At 45.0% G+C, this 26,212-nt stretch overlaps 1 protein-coding gene across 1 annotated transcript in view; it reads left to right on the top strand.

Annotated features, from left to right (window-relative positions):
• Positions 1 to 7,447, top strand: part of MYOM3 (myomesin 3) — a 48,109-nt gene extending 40,662 nt beyond the window's left edge. Inside the window, exons 30-37 of the mRNA XM_026012411.2 lie at positions 1,492 to 1,579; positions 2,120 to 2,158; positions 2,401 to 2,509; positions 3,600 to 3,763; positions 3,995 to 4,031; positions 4,247 to 4,269; positions 5,007 to 5,062; positions 6,018 to 7,447. Coding sequence (XP_025868196.2) covers positions 1,492 to 1,579; positions 2,120 to 2,158; positions 2,401 to 2,509; positions 3,600 to 3,763; positions 3,995 to 4,031; positions 4,247 to 4,269; positions 5,007 to 5,062; positions 6,018 to 6,311 — 810 coding nt within the window. The 3' untranslated portion in view covers positions 6,312 to 7,447. The remainder of the gene's footprint in view (positions 1 to 1,491; positions 1,580 to 2,119; positions 2,159 to 2,400; positions 2,510 to 3,599; positions 3,764 to 3,994; positions 4,032 to 4,246; positions 4,270 to 5,006; positions 5,063 to 6,017) is intronic.
• The last annotated feature ends 18,765 nt before the right edge of the window (positions 7,448 to 26,212 follow it).

Consider the following 26,212-nt stretch of genomic DNA (forward strand, 5'->3'; position numbering starts at 1 on the left):
ATCTCGGGGTCCTGGGATCCAACCCTGGGCTCCCTGCTCAGTGGGGAACCTACTTCTCCCTCTGCCCTGCCCTCTACTTGTGCGCTCTTGTGCTCTCCCTCTGTGTGTGTGTGTGTGTGTGATAAATAAATAAATAAATAAATAAATAAATAAATAAATAAATAAAATCTTTAAAAAAAGATAAAACTCTTAAAAGAAGGGATGCTCTCTCAAAGATTTGTTCAGTGTAGGGTTCAGGACAGGAATGCTTGCTCTGTGCGAGGCAGGTCTGAGCGGAGCAAAGCAGGGCTGGGGCTCCATTGTCCAGCCCATGACCTCCTCCTGGCCTCCAGAGGAGGGTGGTCTGGTTACGATAGAAACATAAGGCTTGTTCTCAAACATTCCATGCTTTCCTGCCCTGCTGCTGGTCTCTATGGCCTCACTGGGTGCCAAGGAGGACTGGCACCAATGCAGGTTTCCTGACTAGGAAGGAAAATAATGATTTTGGGGTCTTTCCCCAAATCCTGGCCAGGATTTGCCCTTTGTCACCTCCTCGCACAGAGCTGGGCGTCAAGTAGGTGCTTAATAGCTACTGTGCCTTGTTATAACAGCCCAACCCACTGGCACAGAACTTTCCAGCTTCCAAAGGGTTACCTCCCTTGATCCTCACAGCAGCTACAGCACCTGGCCAGGGCAAGGATTGTGCCACCATTCTACAGACGAGTAAACGGAGGCTCAGAGGGTTTACATACTAAGACACAAGGCTGGAGAGTGGGGTCAGAAGTCACTCCAATCACCCTTCCCCCAGGTTTGGCTGGGACTTTGGCACCTTCACTGGGGAGAGAGAGGGGTACATAAGAGAAGACTATTGGGGTTCAGCCCTGTGATCCCCAGATTAAGGGCTGTCTCTGCCTTGGATTCTTCCTCAAAACAGACTATGTGGACCTGGTCGTAGTGGGAGGGACCCTTCCAGGGGAAGGGGAAGCAGAGAGCACTTCGCAGGGCCTGAAGGAGGTGCTTCAAAAGCACAATCCAAGTTCTTGCTTTGCTGAGTGTTAGTTCAGACTTCATTTGGGGATGATGAGCATGTGCCAGAAAGGAGCCCCTTGTCATGGGCCAAAGACAACTCACTTCCTCCAGGAGAAATGCAGAGGGGTCCCCGGGGTTCTCCATCTGAGGACCTCCAGGGAGCAGGGTGGCTCAGGTTACCCTGCGAGGAGAGCTCATCATGCTCTGCTTGGCACAGCTGCCTGTGAATCCAAATGTGGGGTGTCTGCTTCTGCCCTCAGTTCCCCCTCACTCCCACCCTGGGCCCAGACCAAGCCTTGAACTTGGAAGCGAAGAGCTCTGGAGCTAGAAGGAGCCTTAGAGATCACCCATTCTAGATGGTACACTGAGGCTCAGTGAGAAGAGTTTTACCTAAGATCACACAGCTAGGGGCGGGCCTGGAGTCCGGGCTGATTTGCACTCCTTCCAGAACCCATGCTACACCATCATCTCTCTTCTTTCCAGCTGTCCAAAGAGGACAAGGGAATTTATAGAGCAACAGTTTCTGACGATCGAGGGGAGGATGACACCATACTGGACCTCACAGGTGAAGGTAGGAGCTGGCAATGTTAGAGATGGGCCAGGAGGACCCAGGAGGTCACACAGAATCAAGAGACATGATATGACCTGTGGGGTAAAATTTATGGGATCCCCATATCACTTGGGGCAACAGAGAGGCCAAGTGACCTCCCCATGGCTGCACAGCTGGTCAGTGACAGGGGCCTGGTCTGTGACACCAACACCTGTGTTCTCTGCAATGTACCACAGTGAGCCTCGGCTTCCAGACCCAAAGCCAGAGTTCATTCCTCCACCCTCCCCTGGGCCCCAGACTCCTCATCAGGCTGGTTGGTCCAGCCTCAAGAAAATTGTCAAGCTGACCCATTTGTCTTCCATCCATAGTGCCCCCTTGCCCCATCCGTCAGGGAGTGCTCCAGACCCCCTCTACCCCCGAGTCATGGGAGTCATCCCACAGAGCTCCCCATGCTCTGAGCTGTCCATGAGTTTCACCAGCCTTTTCCAGGGACGTCCCCACCCCAGGCACATCCCTGGGAGGGCCCTACATCAACTAATCATTCTCTCTGTCTTCCTCCAGCCCTGGATGCCATCTACACTGAGCTGGGCAGGATTGGTGGTAAGCAAGCCCCCTTCCCCGCTTTGCTCAGCCCTGTCCTGATGCAAAGAGCCTCCAGGGCACCTCCAACCAGGCTCGGCTACCAGGCATAGGTTTATTTTCCAACCTCAAGGACTGAGGGAGAAGTTCCTGCCTCCTCACAATGAGGCATTCCCCCCACCACACCCCCAGAGCAGGGGTGAGCCGGTTGGCCCCCATGTGTGCTGCCCAAAGGACCTTGGCTTTCTCCTTTGCCTCTCCAGCGCTCTCTGCGACCCCACTGAAAATCCAGGGGACTGAGGAGGGGATCCGGATCTTCAGCAAGGTCAAGTACTACAATATCCAGTACATGAAAACCACCTGGTTCCACAAGTAAGTTGGCTTTGCCCTGGAGCCCTAGCCAGGCTGGGGTGGGGGTGTATAGGATGGAGGAGGACAGGCACATCTGCCCCAGAGCCCAGTCCCAAGGGGTTGGCAGAGACAGGGTCTCCCACCAATTGCACTGTCCTCAGAGGGAGTCAGAGACAGGGAACAGCAATCAACAGAAGGGAGGTTCCCCAGGGAAGGTGGGAACCCTGGTGATAAAATCATTTTTCCAGAACATCCATGGCCACAGAAGGATCATTGTCTTAGAGCAGCATCTGGAAACTGGGGGGTGGGGGAGGGAAGGATGCAGAACAGGGGAGAACCAGAAGGTCAGGTGGGTCACGGTGCCCTTGTGGGTCTTTGCAACCTTAGCAAACTCTGGCAGCCAGGCTGAGGGAGAGGTGCAGCAGAGACTGACTGAGTTCCAGGGCTTGAAGGCAGGATGGACGAGTTGTCCACAGAGACTCAGCCAGGAGCTGAGTGACCGCAGACAGTTTGCGAGCATTATTTTCCCAGGGCTGCTTATCGTTTGCGTGCCTCGGCCTCGCAGAGCAGACATGACTGCCCCTGTCCCATGGAGAAGGCCAGGCCGACTTGGTCAAGTTTGTCAAATGAGTGAGAACCAAAGCCAAGAGCCCCTTTCCCAGCTAGAGTTACGGAGCCCAGTGATCAAGTCCAGAGGTGTCACTTCTGGGACACGACACTGAAGATGTGGACCAGGTGCCTCCAGGAATGGAGTTTAAGGAAAGAAAGGAAGCAGTTCTGTGGTTTTGGGGGCAAGGGAAGGATGACTGTCAGAAGAAACACTAAAGGGTTTAAGCGGAGCAGAATGAAGAGGTGAGGAAGTGACCCCTGCCCCAAGGGTGGAGGAAGTGGTAGGCACTGACCCTGGAGCCCCGTGTCCTTAGATCCCCAGCCTGAAGGACATGTCACAAATACAGGCTCAGCACTGGAACACCACACACCTGGAAACAAAGCCCCAGGAGAGGAGTTTGGGGCCGGGGGTGCCTGCAGACCCCCAGCCAGCCAGCACCGATGAGCAGGGCGGCGCTGATGAGCTGAGCCGTGTCAAACACTTCTATGTCCTCATATCCAGAGAGAAACGCCTGGAGAGTGGTGACCGGGTGAGGGCTGGCAACACCCTCGATGAGATCTGGCTCCACATCCTGGACCCCAAAGACTCAGACAAGGGCAAATACACCCTGGAGATAGCCGCGGGGAAGGATACCCGGCAGCTCTCCACTGATCTCTCAGGACAAGGTGAGCTGTCCACCTGTCCGTCCACAGAGAAACCCTGTTTAGGAAATCCCAGAGTCCTTTGAAAGGCGGGGTGTGGGGGGGCCTCCCATCGCCCCACCCGAGCCCAGCACTGCCCTGAGAGCCCACAGGAATGGGAGGACAGTGGAGGAACAGTCATCGTGAAGCCCTGTCCTGCAGGGCACAGGGACTGAGGGGTGACACGCCTCTTCTCTCCCCCTTTCCTTCCAACAGCTTTTGATGACGCCTTCGCTGAGCACCAGAGACTGAAGTAAGTGCCCTTCGCATCTCTTGTGTGAACCATTTCTTGTGTGAACCAACTTGTCCATCCTGCCCCTTGGGGTGTGGTGCAAGCTGGGTACAAGGACCCCCTCCTGGGAGCCCCGGCCAGCTCTGCCCCTCCCGCATCACCCCCTCACCCTTCCCCAGGCGGGCCTGTCCTTCAGCAAGTGCAGCTCGAGCCTTTTTCCCATGTCTGTCTTTCAGAGCCCTGGCCATCATTGAGAAGAGTAAGTCCCCTCGCACTGCTGTTGTTTTCGTGTCTGAGTTTGGGGCCGCTTCCCGTGAGTTTATGCCTCCGGGCAGGTGTCTGAAGTCCTGGTTCCCCGTGGGGTCTGTGTGGCCGTGGCGGCAGCAGCACACAGGCAAATGGATGGAAAGGGCCCGAGGATGGTGGACGTGGTGGGTGTGGACCGAGTAGGCCTGAAGACAAGGTCAGGGGCAGAAGCTGGGGCCTGCAAGGCTGGGAAGATGGGAATGGGGCTGGGCAGGCTCTCGAGGAGAGGCCTGGGGTGGGACGACCTCAGAGCTGAAGCTGGTTCTGGCTGTCGGGGCCCAGGGGCCTCACCTAGTCCAGGCAGGACACGGTCCCAACGCTGGAGGAACGAGGCTTGGCCTCTGAGCAGCAGGAATGCCACCACCAAGCCCACATACTTTAGCTTCATCGGGTGTCCCCAGCCAGTTCCTCCTTCCCAGTTCTTGAGGGCCGGGGCACCTCACTGTCACCTCCAGGTTCCACCCATTATAAGGATCGCTTCAGGTCAGTAACAGAAGCACAGTAGGTCCCCTATCTTCTGTTAGTGAAGGCAAGGAAACATGGAAACAAATCTAAAGGTTTCCACCCAAAATGATGAAAAAAGAGAAAAGAATCATTGCTTAAAAATAAACCCCAGCTCTGCGGAATCTGATTCTGGGAAGCAGCTGGCAGGAAATCATTCATCACTGGAGTCTCTCTTTTCCCTTCCAGATCGTGCCAAAGTGGTGAGAGGCCTGCCAGATGTAGCCACCATCATGGAAGATAAGGTACTGACCACCCCAACCTGTGGCCGGCGGTGCCCCTCTTGCTCCCTCTGTATCCATCAAAGCTCATGATACAGTGTAGCGCCATGGACTCAAAAACCAAATTTGCCGGCTCCACCAAGGCCAGGCCAAGTGGCCACACCTCACTGGTCATATGTAGTACAAAGGAAGACGCTGAGCCTGGTGTCAGGCCCACGGGCATCACAGACTTCTGTGAACTTTCATTTCCATTATAGGAGTTCTAGTAGATGATCCCTAAAAGCCCCTCTAGAACGGAAAGTCTGCAAGCCTCATGTTCTAGAAAATGATCGCCGATGTGCATATGGTGCTTACTTTGTGCCAGGCACTGTTCCATATATATGCACACACCTTAGTTTGTTTAACCATCAAGGCAACCACAGGAAACAAGTCACTCTTCATAGCTGAGGAAACTGAAACCCAGAGGGGCTAAGAGACTTTCCTAAGGTCCCACAACTCGAAGCGACCGACCTGAGATTCAGAGTCTGCATGTGCCCAGCTCCAGTCTGAGTGTTTGACCATTACACTACAGGGCCCTGTGTTAGAGCTTGTCCAAGAGGTTTCAAACCCGATTCATAAATCTTTGTATCAAAACAACATAGTCTTATTTGCATGGTAAAATCATAATCATAAAATGGCATGTATGCGACAAAAAGCAAGAAAGCAAAATTCAGGCCAGTCTGGGGCAGGTAATTGCTAGGGTAGTGATGGTCTGAAATTCTAAGTATTAGTCTAGAAAATTTGAGGAGGATGTGGGAATAAAATAAAACGTCTCTCCCTTTAACGTTATCCTTTTATGGCTTACAGTAGAACACACATAATATACATTTTTCACAGGGAGCAACTTGTACTGGGAGCTCTCTGGGGGGAGCGAAGGTGAATGCCAAGGCTGATTATAAGGAGGGGAGACTGAGCATTCCCCTCCTGTCCTTTCCAACAGACCCTGTGCCTGACCTGTGTCATCTCGGGAGACCCCACCCCTGAAATCTCTTGGCTGAAGAATGACCAGCCCGTCGCCTTCCTTGACCGCTACCGCATGGAAGTGAGGGGTTCGGAGGTCACCATCACCATCGAAAGGGTCAACAGTGAGGACAGTGGGCGCTACGGTGTCTTTGTCAAGAATAAGTATGGCTCTGAGACAGGACAGGTCACCATCAGCGTGTTTAAGCACGGGGAGGAGGCCCAGGTGCTGGAGAAGACGAGAGGGCATGTGGAGGCACCGCCTGTGTTCTAGTCTGCATGGACCAGTAGGGTCAACCAGTGGGTCACAGCCTGGCACAGGCCCTGGGTTGGGAGGGGAGGGGACAGGATGGAATGCAGGACAGGGTGGAGGGGCAGTGAGAGTGGTGTGGGCACACGAAGCCCAGAAGCAAAGACCTTGCTGGGGTCCTGAGGGATCTTGGGGTACTGGGATCGGCACCGGACTTGCAGTGGGAGAACTATGTGCAAGACTCCGCTCCAAGTCCAACTCCGTGCGAGCCTTGCGTTTCTCATCTGCTAAATGGGAATTTCTGCTCCAAGGGATTGATTATGAAAGACCCTTGATAAACCATATTCCAGGGGTTCTCAACAGGAGGCACTGTGCCTTCCAGGGGGGCATTTGGCAACGTCCAAACATTTGGTTGTCACAACCGGGGGTGTCTGCTGGCGTCTAGTAGGTAGAGGCCAAGAATGCTCCTAACCCACAGCTCCCCACCACTTAGAATTATCAGACCCCAGAGGGCGGTGGTGCCGAGGTTGATGAGCCCAGGCAGATCCCTTCGTTAGGAATCTGTATTTTCAATTCGCTTCCGTTCAGCAAACACTGATCTGAGCTCTACCTCTGCCAGGCGGAGGATATTACTGGAAGCCCAACCCACCCTCGAGGCTTCAGCCCAGTAGGAAAGACAGACCTGGGTACAAAAGACTCCAGGACAAGGCAGATAAGGATCACAAAACAAGAAAGTGCCACTAGTGGTCAGAGGAGGGAGATAGGTGTTCGTCCCAATGGGGAAGGTGGGCATTAAAACACCTTCGCAGAATCAGCAGAATTGGTGTTGGACCCTGAAATATAGGTCCAATTTGGCAACGGTATTGAGAGGAGGACATTTCAGGAGGTGGGGAGATGCCGCCTAGCTGGCCTTGGTGCCAGGCGGGAGAGGTGGATGACCTCGGGACCTCGCCCGGCTCAGGGCCTCTGCCTGGTGTGACAATACTGGTTGGCCTCAATGGACCCCATTGGAGGGCATGTCACGGCCCTCCAATTTCCTTCTTTTTTAAAATAAGATTTGCAGGGAGTGAGGTTTATAAAATTATAGATGTTTGTTGTAATATTTTAGGAAACCCTGAATATTATAAAGGATAAAATAAAGATCATTGATACTCCTGCCACCGGGAGATCACCGCTGCCTCTGATTTCTGAAATGGCTTCTGAACTTGAGGATGAAATGAATCTTTCCTACATCTGCCACCTACACGTGCACGCAGGCGTGGTGGGTTAACTTGCACCCCCAGTTGCTCGTGTTCCGGGCTACATGGGGCAATCAGACCAGGTGTTCGGCAGTGGGGGGGGATGGGGGATGGGGGTGCAGGGGGGTGAGGGAGGGGAATGTGACTGGCCCTGGCTGGGAACAAGTATGGGAATTGTGCAGATCTTAGAGAGAAACACACCTAGGGTTGAAGCCACAAGCTCGCTGTGTGCTCTCGGGCAATTGTTTTCCTTTCTCTGGGCTTTTCTCCGTTTCCCATCTGTAGAACGCGAAGCCTGAACGATCATTTTTGAGGGCCCTTCCAGCCCACACTAAAAGGTTAATCACCTCCCAGAACTTAACTCTCTCTTTTGCTTTGCTCTTCTCGAAACTGTGGTGCAAAAGAAGGCTCCATCCTAGCCCCTGCTTGCTCCCACTCTGGTACTTGGAATCTCAGAGTCGAGACTTGGCTTCTTTCATGTGTCACTGCAAAATATTACACAATTCAAAGAAATCGGAGAGCATGATATCAATGCACTTCCTGCTTAGAGCCCTACCAGCCTCACATTTGCTTATGTAAGTACTGCGTCTTAACACAAAGCACTTCCGCTTCTCCTTCACAGGATCATCCCCACACACAGGGAGGAGGTAGGTGGAGATCATGATGGTCACATGCATACAACACTTCAAAGATTGTGAAGCGTTCTCGTATCTCATTGCTCATCAGATCGAGTGGTGCAGCATCGCTGGCTCCATTTTCCCAGGTAGGGCAGTTGAGAGCCCAAATGTAAGTGGCAGAGTCAGGACAAGAACGAGATTCCCTGGCTCCCGGTTCAGAGGATGTTTTGCTTTACCATGCCACCCCGGGGTAATGTCCAAATCACTGGCCTTCGCCTTCTTCTCCCCTTCCCAGCCTGTTCTCAAAGGCCTCCACTCCTGCTCCCAGCCTAGGCTGCTCTCAGCACCTGCTTGCTGGACCCTTATGGTCCCCCCTTAATTACAAATCCCATTTGCTCCTATTATTCTTTTAATGGCTCATCCTGGGAAACATCTCAGTTGATCTAGCCTGATCCCCGGTACCCTATGTGGGACTCAGAGGATCAGAACTTTCTGGTTTTTTACCTAGTGGAGCCCATCAGCAAACATCTGATTCCAGCATCCTCTAGGAGCCCTCTGTGGGTCTCCCAACGTGCTAGACTTCCAGGGAGCCAGGCAGGGTTAGAGGAAGGATGGCCAGTGGCTCCCCCCTTTATCCTACCATCAGCCACACGTCTCCTACAGGTACCTATTTTGCCACCTTCCACATACCAGCCCTAGGTCCAATCCTTGATCTAAAGCATTAAGAGCTGTAAACAGGAAGAGCATAGGGAGCAAGAATCCTAATGGAAAATGACTGGCCAGGATAATAATTAACCTCTACCCACTAGGCCTCAGCCACCACACTAGTCAGATGCTTTCAATACCTTAAAATTCCCAAATCATTTCCAGCAACTTGGGTGACATTTTCATGCCAAAAATACTTTCAGAAGTAACACTCCCAGATGTCTCTAGCTAGAGGGAAGCCAGATATTTTATTTTCAGCATTTGAAAAAAATATAAATCTTAAGGCCAGAGGAGTTTCAGCGAAGGAGGGCCCTGGGTTGAGAGCAAAACAAATCGCACAGCCTGGAAGGAATGTGCCCCTCCGCTCCCGGGCCTCTTTTATGTCATGGAGCCAGCTGACTTTCATGCCACTGCTTCCTATGTGAGCAGACCTAAAGAAAGAAACACGAGGCCACTCAGAAGGCTTTTTATCCCAATTATAAAAACGTTCATGATGAAATGAGTCTTTGGGTTTGCTTAAAAATACTCTAGTTTTTTTTTTTTTCAAATAGGAGGGAGATAAATGGAATAAGTAAAATCTTGATGATTCTTGAAGACTCTTGAAGCTGGATGATGGGTACAGAGTCCTACCACCATTCTCTCTACTTTTGTATATGTTTGTTTGTTTGTTTGTTTGTATATTCATTTTATTTTTTTTACTTTTGTATATGTTTGAAATTTTTCATAATAAAACATTTTAAAGACTCCACGAGAGGGATGCCTGGGTGGCTCAGCAGTCGAGCATCTGCCTTCAGCCCAGGGCATGATCTCAGGGTCCTGGGATCGAGTCCCACATCGGGCTCCCTGCATGGAGCCTGCTTCTCCCTCTGCCTGTGTCTCTGCCTCTCTCTCTCTCATTCTCTCTCTCTCTCTCTGTCTCCCATGAATAAATAAAATATTTTTTAAAAAGACTCCACAAGAAACAAATCCTCAGCTGTCTTTTCATCTGAAGTCATATTAAGTTTTTTAATCCAGATATTAGTCAAGGATATTAGATACAGGCAAGAGAGCAGAGTTCTTCTCTTGCAGGCAATCTGTAACAGTCTCTTCTATCACGCTAATTAAAATAGTGGTAACAGAGATATGCTGTAAGAAATAATTATCAAGTAATAGCTGTAGTTAAAAAAATTTGCACATCCATCTGTATGATGTTCTGCAACTACACTTTCCAGTCTGTGGCTTGAATATCCATTTACTTAGTGGTATCCTTTGATGAAAATAATTTTTAGAAGTTTTGTGAAATTCATTCTGTCAAAAAACATTTGCACATCCAAATGATTCATCTACTCTGCATTCATTCAACACAATCTTTACTGAACTTGCTGCGTGGCAGGAATATACAAAATTAAAGCTTGGTGCCATCATCTGAGACTTGGCTTTGCTTTATACTGTGTGTGAATTAATTGTGTAACCATCCTTCATCTCTTCTGGGAAAGGTGGCTGTTACGAGAATTAGGTGAAGGGATGTTTGCCCGAGCAGCTAGCACAGTGCCTAATTGGGAGAAGGGGGTGGAGGGGACAATAGATGGGTCAATCCAGCTCCCACAGAATTCAACAGTTGCTTCTGTACATTCGTGACTGATGACAATACAGGTGCTTCCTGAGACAGAAGCCCACAACTTCACAAGGAATTTCTAAAGTAGCATCTGTTGTATTTTTCTTTCAATCATAGAAATTATAAAGGCCGGTTGTAGAAAAATTGGACAAAACAGAAAAGAGCTAAGAAAAGTAAAAATGTCCATAAGCCCGCCAACCAGAAATAAGCAGAGTAAAAGACACTGTTTATTAACTAACACCACAGATATTCCTACCACTTCCCCACTGCAGCCTTCACTCTGGAGACCGGGAAGCTAAATACTTCTCTGGGCTTCTTTGTAAATGGGGACAGCCACAGGACCCAATTCTGGTCAAAGAGACCTAAGCAAAAATCTGCTGGGGCACCTCAGTAGGCTCTCGATGTGTCTGATAAAAGGGACAGACACTTCAGGCACTGTGCTACTCCCTTTCCTCCTTCCTGCCTCAAATGTGGACGTGATGCCTGGAGCTGGGGCAGTCATCTTGTGACCATAAAGAAGACAGAATCACGGGATGCCAAACTTAACATCACCAAGATGCTGATGCCACTCCCTCAAATATCCAGGCTACTTATGAGAGAAAAATAAACACCTCTGTATTTAAGGCACCATAAGTCAGATTTTCAGTTCTTTAGAGATGAAAGCATCCCAATTCATACACCACTTGTTAATAATTTTTGGTATATTTCCAGCTAGTCTTAACAGAGTTGAGAAATCTTACAGTTTTACATTCTGGGCTTTTCATATGCCACTAAATCATAAGAATGTTTTTTCATGTTACCAAAAAGTATTTTAAAACCCTATATTTGTGTTTGTCTATCATGTATTTATGCAATGTTTCCCTATTCCTAGAAATAGTTTCCAATTTTTCCCTATTATAAATAAACCTCAGATGGACATCCTTGTATATAAATCTTTGCCTACATCTCTGAAAAAGTTTAGATTCAAGAAGAGGAATTGCTTGGTCAAAGAGCATGAATTATTAGATCAAAAAACAGACTAGCTATGTGGCAAGAATGGAAGTTAGCCAGCAGTCATGGTACCCTTGGGCCTTCCTCTCAGGGGCACAGGTTAGAAGTTAGTTGATTAGCCAACACATATTTTTATTGAGTAGCTACTTCACTCCAGGCAATATGCTATGTGCTGGCAATATGGAGATGAACAAACCAGACATGGACCCTGCCCACATCGGAAATGTCATTTAATAGATGGTTATCCAGAGAGATGGTAGCTGATTTTTTTTAAGATTTATTTATTTATTATTTGAGAGAGAGAGAGCCCATAACCAGGAAGGACAGAGGGAAAAAGGAGGAAGAATCTCAACCAGACTCTGCACTGAATGCAGAGCCTAACACAGGGCTCGATCTCACAACCCTGAAAACATAACCTGAGCTGAAAACAAGAGTCAGATCCTTAACCAACTGTGCCACCCAGGAGCCCCAGTAGCTGATTTTTATTGGACTATTGCCAAGTGAGGAAAGCATAGGCACACCATGATTTGCATCAAAAGCAAAAACCAACTGAGAAAATCATTTGTAATCTATATGGAAAATATAACACTAATACACTTAGTATATAATTACTATCTAGTCATATCATCAAAAATGATGTTGCAAGAAAATATTTAGAGGCATGGAAAGATGTCCAGGACAGGTATTAACATAGAAAGGCAGATTTCAAATGGTATACAGAGTGTGAACTTATTTGATTAAAATAAAGATGATAAAAATAAAAAAATAAAATAAAATAAAGATGATAACATTTTAGAAGACTAGAAAAATAAACAGCAAAATGTTAACAGTAAATTATGGGGGTGGTGGTATTGCAATAGATACTTGTTTTCTTCTCTTATCTGTATTTTCAAAATCCCTACAATAAACTTGCATTCTATTTTAAACAGAAAAGAGAAGCCCTTTGAAAGTTTTAAAAGCTACCACAGACATCTGTCTTATCTCTGCCAAACTAGCCTCTCCTTCTCTTTGTTTCTTGGTCCAGGACCATTTACTTTGCTTATTTACTTCACTTATCAATGGTAACTGGCACCCTCACTTCATGATCTTTTGAGACTTAGATGACTTCTCACATTTCAGATACTATATTTCATACTTTGGGAATTTCCATTTGGTTCTTTTTTATACTTCTATTTCTTTATTAAGGTTTCCTATCTTTTCCTTCACTATGAATAGGTTTTCCTTTATAGCAAAGAGCATAGCTATAATAGCTGCTTTAAAATCATTATCTGTTCATTCAGGGTAAATCTTTGTTGATTATCTTTTCTCTTGAAAATGGATCACATTCTCCTCTTCTTTGAATAATTTTGGTTGCACTGTGAATGTTATGAACACTCTAGATTCTGTTATATTCCTCTAAAGAGTGCTGATTTTTGTGATTGTTGTTTTGCCAGGTAATTTATTTGGTTGGGTTCAAAGCACATCATCTTTGGAAAAGCAGCTCAAATATCAGTTTACTTCTTGTATCCTTAACTGACCTGCTTATAGTCTTTCCTATATATGTGTGATTTTCTGGTCAGCCACAGAGATCTGGAGTTTATTTTTTTTAAGATTTTATTTATTTATTCATGAGAGACATAGAGAGAGAGGCAGAGACACAGGCAGAGTGAGAAGCAGGCTCCGTGCAAGGGAGCCCGATGTAGGACTCGATCCTGGGTCTCCAGGATCCTGCCCTGGGCTGAAGGCAGCGCTAAACTGCTGAGCCACCTGGGCTTCCCCTACTGTAGGTTTTCTATTGGGATATTAGACACCCTCAAATGGTACTGACTGCAGTGTGCTGAAAGCCATAAAATATTAGAAACTCATCCTGTGGCATTCTTTTCTTCCAAGTGTTAGCTTCTTTCCAGGACCTGTCTGCTTTTGTTTATTCTCCAGTACTTCAGGTAAAATGTGGGGGGTAGGGATGTGGAGCAAAGGTGAATAGCTGCAGCCTGCAGGAGGATCAGTCTAGTTAGAACTTTCTCAGGCATATCACAAGTACAACTCCTCATTGTGACTTACTGTCCTTGCTTCAATCTTCAGGAGCCCCTTCTAGATGAGGAGCCCACATGGCCAAGAGGACATGCCTCTCAGAGCAGCCCTTCCTTCTGGTAAATGCCACAGGGATTTCTGGCATCTGCCTCTTGATCTATAACACAGATATTGTGTATGGTTGGGAACCCTTTGCCTTGGCACGGCAGAGATGGCCTAGCAGCTCTGACCCTTAAGTGGCCACCCACAACTGTACAGTCAGAACTCAAGATATATTCTTTGGAATCATTTCAGTGGAGTGGTAGCAAATCACTGAGCTTTGAGGATGGGTTTATCTTCAAAAGCTCTTAAAAACTTCTTGGAGAAAACAGTATTGGCCTTAGACCCAAGAAAGAGGATCTTCTTCCCTGGGCCCCATCCTTTTAGTCAGTACTCTGACCCTCTGCTGGCCACACCCCTCTCTATGGGTCAATGACTCTATGGAGCCAAGGAAACATGGCTACACAGAGTCTATGACATCCCTTCTTTATAAACTATGTACCCAGTACCCAGAAAAAGAATCCCCTGACCAAAGTCTCCAAACTCATTTCCAGGATCTATATGGACTTCTCCCACAGGTGCAGAAAGGAGAATAATGGACTCCAAAGATGTCCATTTAAAATAAATTGTAGGGCAGCCCCAGTAGCTCAGTGGTTTAGTGCCACTTGCAGCCCGGGGTGTGATCCTGGAGACCCGGGATCGAGTCCCGCGTTGGGCTCCCTGCATGGAGCCTGCTTCTCCCTCTGCCTGTGTCTCTGCCTCTGTGTGTGTGTGTGTGTGTGTGTGTCTCTATGAATAAATAAATAAAATCTTTTTTAAAAATTAAAATAAAATAAAATAAATTGTAATAGTTGGACAAGAAAGGCATGGTCTAAATGCAAAGAAACCAATCTAAATTAGAAAAAGGAACACAGAATGAGTAGGGAGCTAGAATGGATTAGGGATATGGTGACTATGGCATATGTCCCTTGGGAAGAGCACAGTGGTTAGGCATATAAAGCCAAGTCTTCTGTATTAAATCCTTCACATCTTTGTGGTTCAATTTCCTCATCTGTAAAATGGTGATACTCTTGTGCCTTCCTCTTTGGGTACCTGCACTGATTGAATTATTATGTGTGGAGCACTTACTAATGTATCCAGCATGTGGCAATTGTTCAGAAAAGATTAGCGATTTTTATTAGTTACTCCCCACAAGAAAAACAGAGGCTCAGAAATGCCAGGGGGAAGCAACAGTACGGGAAAGACATAATCCAAAAATAAAGCATGTCATGATTTTAAACAATTGGTGTTTTGTATGAAAGAAGAATCCATTTGAAATGGACTCTGGGGCATTCTCCTCTAGTGGCATTAAATTAGTAGAGATGGGAATGGCATGTCAGCACATTACTTGGCTCTACTTACATGATGCTTATATGTAAATTCTGTTTATTGGAAGCCAAAGGTAGCTGCAGAAAGCTAAGAGAAGGGAAAAAGGCTTTACAAAGCTTGAATGCTTATAACATCAAAACAAGAAGAGAGGAAAAGAGGTTGTATAACCCACCACAAGAAGTCAACAGAAATGTCTAAAATTAATACATTGAGAAATAACCACACAATCTTTAGAGGTGTAGGGGCAGCCACTAGAAGAAGTAAAAACAGAATCATTTAAAGTACTGCCTCCAGGTTGCCTTCTGAGGAAGGGAAAGCAACTAACTGCATTCAGCTTATTTAGTATTTCTTTAATAACAACCTCTGGTCCCTAAAGCAGCCTCAGGGTCAAACTACCTGAGTTCAACTCTCAGCCCATTTATTTTGGCCTAATCACCGAATCTTTCCAGAACTCAGTATTTTCATCAGCCAAGTGGTCATGAAAACATGCCTATGGACCTGGATAACTGTGATGCTCTCCATTATCAGAGGATGGCTTGCAGCTGGGCTGTGAAGCAGTGCAGCTTCCAGCAGAGCTTTCCCCCTCTAATTCTGAATTGCAAATTTAAGTGAATAATGTTAACACAGCAGATTAGAGGCATCCAGCTTGCTGGCCCAAGAGCTCAGATCTCCCTGACAGTAGTAACTCCACAGGCTATCAGCTGGGATTGGGCTCAGCAGGCAAACAGACCGGAGACTCAGAGAGATTTGCACCTTCCAACTTTGACCAGCTGAGCTGGCTTTCCCAGCTCAACAACCTGAGACATTGTTATTTGCTTCCCACTTGCTTTTGTACTGATTTCATAGGATACTAAAGATGCTTGATAAAGTTGCTTCATTATCCATCTGGTGTTCACCACATGACAACATTCCAAAATTGTTTGCATTTTAGGGAAATGAAAATAACACTCTGAGTACTGGATGCTCTACAATAAATCATTTTCATACATACATATATATTTACATATACACGCATTACACATGTATATTTCATATACGCTGCTCAACAGATCTTTACAATTGCCCTTGGATGCATATAAACCAACCAGGGAAACGGAGATCAAGGAGGGTCAGTGATTTGCCAGAGTCTACACAGCTGCTAAACAGTTGAATCAAGATCCAAATCCCAGGCTACCAGCTTTAAGACTCTTTTGTCTGTGTACCATGATGTCTGTGTAACACCTTTCACATTCTTCAGTTATTTCCCCTGAAAATTTGATTCATCAATCATTAAATTCAAATAGCTAGCTGGGGCTGGTGAATACAACAGCCACTAATATGGGACTATAGTACCTTTGACATGTGGCCAGTCCAAATCCAGATGTGCTGAAGTATAAAGCACACACCAACCTCTCAGACGTAGTACAATGACAAAATTATAAAATAGCAAAAAAAAAAGATTATAAAATAGCTTATATAATAATTTCATATTGATTACATGAAGAAATGATAAGATTTCACATACATTGGGTTAGAGAAAATGTTATTAAAATCAGTTTCACCTGTATTTTTTTTTTAATTTTATTTATTTATGATAGGCACACAGTGAGAGAGAGAGAAGCAGAGACATAGGCAGAGGGAGAAGCAGGCTCCATGCACCGGGAGCCCGACGTGGGATTCGATCCCGGGTCTCCAGGATCGCGCCCCAGGCCAAAGGCAGGCACCAAACCGCTGCGCCACCCAGGGATCCCCACCTGTATTTTTTAATGTGGCTACTAGAAATTCTTAAATTCTTCATATGACTCATGTTACAGATTCTGGACAGAGCCAAGCTAGGCTGTTCAGTTAACAGAGATACCTGTGGTTTAACAGAAAAGACTGTGGTACAAAAGTTGGGGGATGGAGTTTTAAGTCTTACCTTTGACAGCATCTAGCTCTGTGGCCTTACGCAAACCACTCACCATCTCTGAGCCTCAGATTCCTCCCTCTGAAATGAGGGACTAGCTCATATTTCAATGAGCCCTTCCATCCTGACAGTCTAGGTTTGTATCAGCAACTCCCTTATTTCTCAGCACTTACTTACATCTCTGTCTTGTGGGGGTTTCTCAGCCAGGAGTTCTATCTGGCCCTTCTTGATCATAAGCTCCGTGAGGATAAAACAACAGTACATTAACTCCCCTCTGCCCCCACCCCTATTCTCACTGCACCATAAGAAAGACACAGTTTGCATTTAATAAGAACTTCCTGGGACACCTGGGTGGCTCAGCAGTTGAGCATCTATCTACCTTTGGGTCAGGTTGTGATCCCAGAGTTCTGGGATCGAGTCCCACATCAGACTTCTTGCAGGGAGCCTGCTTCTCCCTCTGCCTATGTCTCTGCCTTTCTTTCTCTCTGTTAATCAGTTAGTCATGAATAAATAAATAAAATCTTTAAAATTTAAAAAAAAACTTCTTGATGGTTCAAACAGCTCCTGCTTCCTTTTCCTTCATCTCTCCATCTCCCCCCTCTAGGGATATTCTAATTCCAAGAAGCATGAAATGAGAATATAGGTTGGCAAAAGTTTAAGCAGCTGCTTGCCACCTGATATGCAACAGATGAAGCGAAAAGCTGAAGGGCAGGCACCGCCTTCTAGCCCAGGATTTGGGGTCCTACTTGGATCACTAGAAGAGTACAAAAGGGAGACTTTTCATGCTTGATTTCTTTTCACCCACTTTGAAAAGGACTCCCAAGTCATACTGTCAGTTATGAAACAAATTTAATTCAAATTAAAACACAAGCTAACTCACTCCATGATCTGTTCCTCTGGTGTCGCTTTAAGGTCTATGCTCTGAATTTAATTTAATTATGAGCCGCTTGAGGACGACTGCATGGTCTTGTTCATCTTGACGTCTGGTGCCCTCATGGCATAGGGCAAACTAGAGAATGCCAAAAAACAATCTATGCTGGCAACAGAAAGATAAATAGAAGCTAAAATAGCAGTTAGGAAGGCCAGGAACTTGAACTATGAAGTGTTTGTTGGCAGCCACCATAAACAGAACTGTGACGATGTGCTAGGGCCCCATGCTAGGACGTGAGCCATTGCATTTCATCCTCTTAACAGCCTACAAGGTAGGTGACAATTATGATGCCTTGTTCAGTTTACCTGAGAAATGAGTTCCTTTCAAAAGTATGTATTGAGCTCCTACTGTGGGTCAGGCACTGTTGTAGGCACGAGGGTCTGTATTCTAGAGGAAAGGAGATAATAAACAAGTGAATAAATAAACAGCTATAGTATCAATTCCACTCCTAAATATGGACCCAAGACAACAGAAACCAAGGACTCAAACAGATCCTTGTACTCCTCATAGTAGCATTACTCACAATAGCCAAAGCGTAGAAACAACCTGAGAGTGCCTGCCCATCAAGAGCTGAATGGATAAGCAAAGTGTAGTATATCCACCCAATGGAATATTATACAACCTTTGAAAAGAATGAAAGTCTGACACCTGCTATAGCACAGATGAATCTTGCAAGCCGCACACAGAAGGACAAGTATTGTATGATTCTATTTACAGAATTACAGAATAGGCGAATTCATAAAATCAAAAAGTAGGATAGAGGTTATCAGAGAATGGGAGGAGGAGGGAATGGGAAGCTATTGTTTATGGGTATAGAGTTTCTGTTTGGGATGATAAAAAAAGTTCTGGAAATAGCAGTGATGGTTGTATGATGTTGTCAACATACGATGCTACTGAACTGTACACTTAAAAGTGGTGGAAGTGGTAAATGTTAAGTTATGTAGCTTTTACCACAATAAAAAAAATAATTAAAAACCTAACCATTTCCAATAAGCAGCATGTGAATGGAGTGAGGTGATAAGAGACAAGGGCTGAGAAGGGAGCTATTTTAGGTAGCATATCAAAGCAAGTCTTGAGAGGGTGACATTTGAACTGAGACTTGAAACATGAGAGGTGACAGCCACGTAGAGAATGTCCCAGGGGAAGGATGCTGCAGGCAGAGGCAACAGCAGAGAAAGGCCTCTCTGACAGTTGGTAGAGCCCAGGGTAGAAGGGACATCGACAAACAAGGGGTGAGTACTAGGAGCTGTGGAGAGGTCAAGAGCCCTGGGGCCAGGAGACCAAGGAGAAGGCAACTCCACTGATCCAAGATCTTCTCTTTCCTATCCATGCCCTCAGCCCAGATTATTCTCCCAAGTTCCATGGCATTAAGGTGCATTTATGTGCTGATGTAATCCAACTTATATCTCCCCATTTGTAAATCAGATTCACATGCATCATAGACCATATTCAAGACCAAACACTACTATTTTAAAGGATACAGTAATTGAAAGATGGAGGCAACACATTCATCCTTGGAGAAGTTTGAGACCATCGACGTAGCTCCCCATAAACCCTTCCTCTCCCACATAGGCACATTGTAATTTGGATTTAACATGTAAGTCTTAACCAATTATACATGCCATCACCTACATGAGGGAGCCGTATCAGTTATAGAGCATCTTCTTTTTATGCCCCATTAATTACATGGTATATGTAACATTTTCCAATAAGCAATGCCCCATAAATCCACAAATTCTGAGTTTATTTATAATAAATAATTTGGGCAGATTAAGTATATACCAATAAATACATTTTACAGATAAAGACTATTATCTTTCTGCTAGTAAATACCATTTATTTGCTTATCAGATGCTCTGGTTACTGGAATATTTGCAAGGGGATCTGAGTGGAGATCCTTTTTTGTCCCTCCAAGGGTCCTTGGTAAAAAGGAATAGGTTACAGGCCCACTGCTATACCTGTAAATGGAAAGTAACTATGTTCTCACATGTAAAAAATGCAAACAAAACAAAAATACCTAAAATAAAAAGCAGAGGTCTTCCCTTCCATCTCCCTCTCTAGTGTCACGTACTCAAAATTTCCATGCCCAGTGGTAACTACTATTAACAGTCTGGAGTGTATCCTTCCAGTCCTTTTTCATACATTTATATACATACATGTATATATAGGAATATACCCACCTTTACATTTCTTTTTACATAAATAGAACCATACTATGTATATTCTTCTATTTGCTTTTTGAACATAATTGTTGAAGATTTTTAATAACCATTCCTCATCCTTTTTAACTGATGTATAGTATTTTATTTTATATCCTGAGCTAAATAGTGTTTAGCATTTTTCTATCGATAGACATTTAGGCAGTTTCCTATTTTTTTTCATCATTACAAGCAATGACAATAGACATTGTATGTGATCTTTATTTACACATCACTGGGTTCATGTGCTGTAATTCTAAGGAATAGAGTATTTCTGTAGGGTAAAGTATTTCTGTGGGATAAGTAACTAAAAATGAAACTGCTATGTTGAATGTTAGGCATATTTAAATTTTTGATAGAAATTGCTTCCAAGAAAGACTATGCTAATTTATGCTCCCAACACCAATAACCAATCCTTGTTACCACCAAACTCTGTAATAGTTTAGTAGTCTAAGGGGCTTAAAATGACATCTCAATTATTAATGGATTTGTCCTACAAATATTTTTCATACCTACTATGTGCTAGCAGGATAGAGAAGAGAGCAACTGGCAGGTGATTAAAAGCCATCTCTTGGGGGATAGAGAAAGCTCTGGCACAGAGATGGGTGTATGCACAGCACAGCACGAATCAGGGGCTGGGGGGCAGCCCCGGTGGCACAGCGGTTTGGCGCCGCCTGCAGCCTGGGGTGTGATCCTGGAGACCTGGGATCGAGTCCCACATTGGGCTCCCTGCATGGAGCCTGCTTCTCCCTCTGCCTGTGTCTCTGTCTCTCTCTCTGTGTGTGTCTATGAATAAACAAATAAAATCTTTAAAAAAAAAAAAAAAGGAATCAGGGGCTGAACTAGAGAATGGGATGGGGAGAGAGTTGGGAGCAACATTAGGTGGCCAATGCAAATGTCATCTAACACCAGGGAGCAGCGTTTGGACTCTACTCAGTGGATGGAAGGGAGCCAATGCAGCTTCTTGAGCAGCAGAATGAAAAGGCCAAAACAGTGTCTATCCTGTGTGAGTTCCCCCAAAGCCAGTCCCCAAGATAAGGATTTGGATAGGAGTGGTTTATTTGAGAGACAGTCACAGGAGACATCAGTAGGGATGCAGACAAGTGAGACAGGGAACAGAGGAAGCCAAGAAAGGGTGTGTTAACGAGCAGGTTACTGCTGTGGCTACCTGGGCCCCAATCCCACTGGAGATCCTCTGAAACACTGTGTAGAACAGAGAGTTGTCCACCCAAAGGACAAAGAGGCTGGGGTATTTATCCCCAAGTACATCCCTTTTAACTGGGGCATCGATCATCTTGGGCACTAACTCTCCAACATTTCTAGTATTCCTGTGCAAGAGCCAAGCAAGTTACTGCAGCCTGAGGGTACATTCAGGCAGAGAGAAACAGGAAGCCACGTGGCATACAGTGATGGTCTACAAGTCATCTCCAGGGGGGGGCCTCGAGAATATGAGCGGGGCACTCGTGGTATCTACGACTGAGTTCTAGGATAACTAATTGGTCCTAGTACCATGAGCACAGAAGAGCACTGAGTGAGAACATGTCTTGTGCCAAAGGAAATATGCGGAGAATGTGTTGTAACTTAACCTACCAGCACCTTTACAACCAAAGTCTAACCTAATAATCATAAACTGCAGTAGTTAAGATACAAATGGAAAAGTAACTCATATGATCTTTCCATAAAACACAATGAACTACTAGAATTAGCCATTTCCAAAAATTTACTTGTCAACTGTCTCTTAATTAATAATTTTCCATATATGCCTCATAAGATCCCACATTCTACGTAAATAACTTCAGATTCTCTATGAAGACAGAGTTTCTTCCTGCCTTCGCCAACTACCCACTACCTTCTAGTTCCACAGTGTATTTCAATGAAATATAGCAAGTATATAGGCAAGAAAACCTTGAGGATCACCCATGGATTCATGGTAAGCTTAGGATCATTGTTCCTGAAATTAGACTCAGGGTGGCTCACTGGTTGAGTGTCTGCCTTTGGCTCAGGTCATGATCTCACAGTCCTGGGATTGAGTCCTGCCTCAGGCTCCCTGCAGGGAGGCTGCTTCTCCCTCTGCCTATGTCTCTCCCTCTCTGTGTGTCTCTCATGAATAAATAAATAAAATCCTAAAAAAAAAAAAAAAAAAAAAAAGACTATGTTAGAAAGTCACCTGGCCTTTGCAGTTTCCTAGAAAAATTTTCCCAGGTCGGAAGTCGAAATGAAAGGCCTCAGGACAAATCATAGTGACAGGGGTAAGGGTTGTATAAACTGTATTGGAACTAAAAGTCCAACCCCCAGATCTGAAGGCTCTGTTACTTGTTGCAAGTCCCCCAATTTCCTCAGGTAGTATTTAATTACTTCATTCAAAAATTATTTTTCTGAACATCCATTCTATGCCAGGCCCTCTACTAGGCACTAAAAATACAAAAAGTAACAAGTTTGGGGGGAATCATATGATCACCGCAATAGATGCAGGAAATGCATTTGATAAAAGTCAGTATCCTTTCACAGTAAAAATTCTTAGTGCACTATGATAGAAGGCAAATTATTAATGTGATCATGGATATCTGTTTTATTTTTTTAAGATTTTTTATTTATCTATTCATGAAAGACACAGAGAGAGAGAGGCAGAGACATAGGCATAGGGAGAAGCAGGCTCCATGCAGGAAGCCCGATGTGGGACTCGATCCCAGGACCCCAGGATCACACCCTGGGCTGAAGCTGGTGCTAAACCACTGAGCCACAGGGCTGCCCCCATGGATATCTGTTTTAAAATAAAACCCACAGGGATCCCTGGGTGGCGCAGCGGTTTGGCGCCTGCCTTTGGCCCAGGGCGCGATCCTGGAGACCCGGGATCGAATCCCACGTCAGGCTTCCGGTGCATGGAGCCTGCTTCTCCCTCCACCTGTGTCTCTGCCTCTCTCTCTCTCTGTGACTATCATAAATAAATAAAAATTAAAAAATTTAAAAAAAATAAAATAAAATAAAATAACACCCACAGCATACATCATAGGCAATGGTGAAACGTTTGAGATCAGGAATAAGACCAAGATACCCAGTAGCACCATTTCTTCTCAACATTGTCCTGAAGGTCCTAGTTAATGTAATAGGCCAATTAGGCAAAACAGAGAAGAGTTATAAGGACCGGAAATTGTCAACTCTTTCACATATCAAGTGTCCATAGAAGTTTAGGTCTGTTTCTGAGGTTTCTAATCTGTTCCATTGGCCTATTTGTCTACATATTGTATACATAGAAAATTCAAAATGACCACCAATAAACTATTAAAGTTAATCAGAAGGTTGAGCAAGGCTTCTGGATATAAAATATATACATGAAAATCCATTTTATTCCTTATAAACACAGTTTATAAGGTTATAAACACAGTTATAAACAGAAAATGAAAATTTTAGGCACCTGGCTAGCTCAGTCAGTAGAGAATGTGACTCTCGATCTTGGGGTTGTGAGTTCAAGCCCCATGTAGGGCACAGAACATACTTAAAAAAAAAAAAAAAAAAAGAGGGATCCCTGGGTGGCGCAGCGGTTTGGCGCCTGCCTTTGGCCCAGGGCGCGATCCTGGAGACCTGGGATCGAATCCCACATCAGGCTCCCGGTGCATGGAGCCTGCTTCTCCCTCTGCCTGTGTCTCTGCCTCTCTCTCTCTCTCTCTCTCTCTGTGACTATCATAAATAAATAAAAAAATTTTTTTAAATTTAAAAAAAGATAAGAAAATGAAAATTTACAAAAAGATGCCACATGAATAGACAAATAGACCAAACAGATTATAGAGCCTGGAAACTACTTGAACTTCTATATAACCTTAATAGATGACAGAGTGACTACTCATCACTCAGAGGACAGTCTTTCAATAAATGGTGCTAGACAACTGGCTATCCATTCAGCATTCATCAAAACCCTAAATATGAAAAGTAAAAGGTATAAAGATTTTAGAAAGAGGGTGCCTGGCTGGCTCAATCAGTACAGCATGCAACTCTTGATCTCAGGGTCATGAGTTTAAGCCCCACATTAGTTTAGGGATTACTTTTTTAAAAAATTTTTTTGAGGGATCCCTGGGTGGCGCAGCGATTTGGCGCCTGCTTTTGGCCCAGGGCGCGATCCTGGAGACCCGGGATCGAATCCCACATCAGGCTCCCGGTGCATGGAGCCTGCTTCTCCCTCTGCCTATGTCTCTGCCTCTCTCTCTCTCTCTCTCTCTCTCTCTCTCTCTCTCTGTGTGTGTGACCATCATAAATAATAAATAAAAAAAATTTTTTTTTAATTTTTTTTGGAAAGAATATCTTCATGATCTCAGGGTAGGGAAGGATTTCTTTAAGCAATATACAAAGAGCAATAATCATAAAGAAAAAGATTGATAAATCTGGTAACACTAAAATTTAAAGCTTCTGTTTGCCAAATGTATAATATAGAGAGAAAAGACAAGCCACAGAGTGAAAAAGTTATTTGAAATACAGAAAAAAACACCAAAGACAACTAGGACTTAGAATAAATGAAGACCTCCTACAAATCAATATGAAAACGACAGACAGGGCAGCCCGGGTGGCTCAGAGATTTAGCACCGCCTGCGGCCCAGGGCCTGATCCTGGAGACCCGGGATCGAGTCCCACATTGGTCACCCCACATAGAGCCTGCTTCTCCCTCTGCCTGTGTCTCTGCAGCTTGCACACACTCCCTCTCTCTCTCTCCCTCCCCCTCTCTGTGTCTCTCATCAATAAATAAAATCTTTTAAAAAAAGAAAACCACAGACAAGCCTAGTAAAAAAATAGGTAAGAGATTTTTTTTTCTAAGATTTTATTTATTTATTTGAAAGAGAGAGAGCAGGAGGGTGCAGCAGGCAGAGAGAGGGGAAGAAGCAGACTCCCCGTGAGCAGGGAGCCCAATGCGGGGCTCCCTGGGATCATGACCTGAGACATTGACTGAAACACCCAGGTGCCCCAGTAAAAGATTTTTTAATATAATGTCACCAAAAATGGTAATACCAATGACCAATAAACATATTAATATGTTTATTTTAAATGCCAGTTAAAATCATAGGATACCATTACACATCCTCCAAATTAGCCAAAAATATAATTATAATAATAAATTCTAATCTGGTAATAACAACTATTGGTGTGACTGTAGAGCAAGAGGAATGCCATCCTTTTGGATGGAAATGTAAATTGGTGCAGCCACTGTGGAGAACAGGGATTGTGTTGCAAAGTTGAAGATACCTGAATCCACTGACCTAGCAATTCCACTTCTAACTATGTACTTTAGAAAAACTTGCCTAGGGATCCCTGGGTGGCGCAGCGGTTTGGCGCCTGCCTTTGGCCCGGGGCGCGATCCTGGAGACCCAGGATCGAATCCCACATCAGGCTCCCGGTGCATGGAGCCTGCTTCTCCCTCGGCCTGCGTCTCTGCCTCTCTCTCTCTCTGTGACTATCATAAATAAAAATTAAAAAAAATAATAAAAAAAAAAAGAAAAACTTGCCTAGTCATACCTGAATACTATGACAAAACTATTCATAGTTGCATGGTTCCAATAGCTAAAAACTGTGGACAACTCTGTTGTTGTCCAATAAAATGGAGACACTCTATGTTATGAATTCACACAATAAAATACAACAACCTAATAAATCAGAGCTATACACAATGACACGGATGGGTCTCACAAACATAAGGTATAAAAGAAAACATCCAGTAAGACTGTATCATATAGAATTAAAAATAGACATAATTACATTGTTTGAGGATGCAAGCATATGTACTAAAACTATATTTAAAAAAAAAACAACAACAGGATATTATCATTATAAAAGCCAGGCTGGTAGTTATCTTGAGTAGGGAGAAGGGAGCTTGAAGATGGAATTGTGGATGGGAGGGGGCATGCTGAGGAATTTCAGGGTGCTTACAAAGTTGTACTTTTTTTTTTTAAGATTTTATTTATTTATTCATGAGAGACACACACACAGAGAGAGAGAGAGAGAGAGGCAGAGACACAGGCAGAGGGAGAAGCAGGCTCCATGCATCCCGACGTGGGACTCCATCCAGGGACTCCAGGATCACACCCTGGGCCGAAGGCGGCGCTAAACCACTGAGCCACCCGGGCTACACCAATGTTGTACTTCTTGACTTAAGGTGGGAAGATATGTATGTTGTCTTTATCATTAAAAATTGGGGGAATCTAGGTGGCTCAGTTGGTTAAACATCCACCTTCAGCTCAGGTCATGATCTTAAGGTCCTGAGATTAGCTCCTGCTGAGCAGGAAGCCTGCTTCTCCCTCTCCCTGTGCCTCACCCACCCCCACTTGTGTGTGCTCACGTGCTCTCGCTCTCTCTGTCTCTCTCAAATAAAT

Source organism: Vulpes vulpes, chromosome 2, assembly GCF_048418805.1.
Source record: "Vulpes vulpes isolate BD-2025 chromosome 2, VulVul3, whole genome shotgun sequence".
NCBI lineage: Eukaryota > Metazoa > Chordata > Mammalia > Carnivora > Canidae > Vulpes > Vulpes vulpes.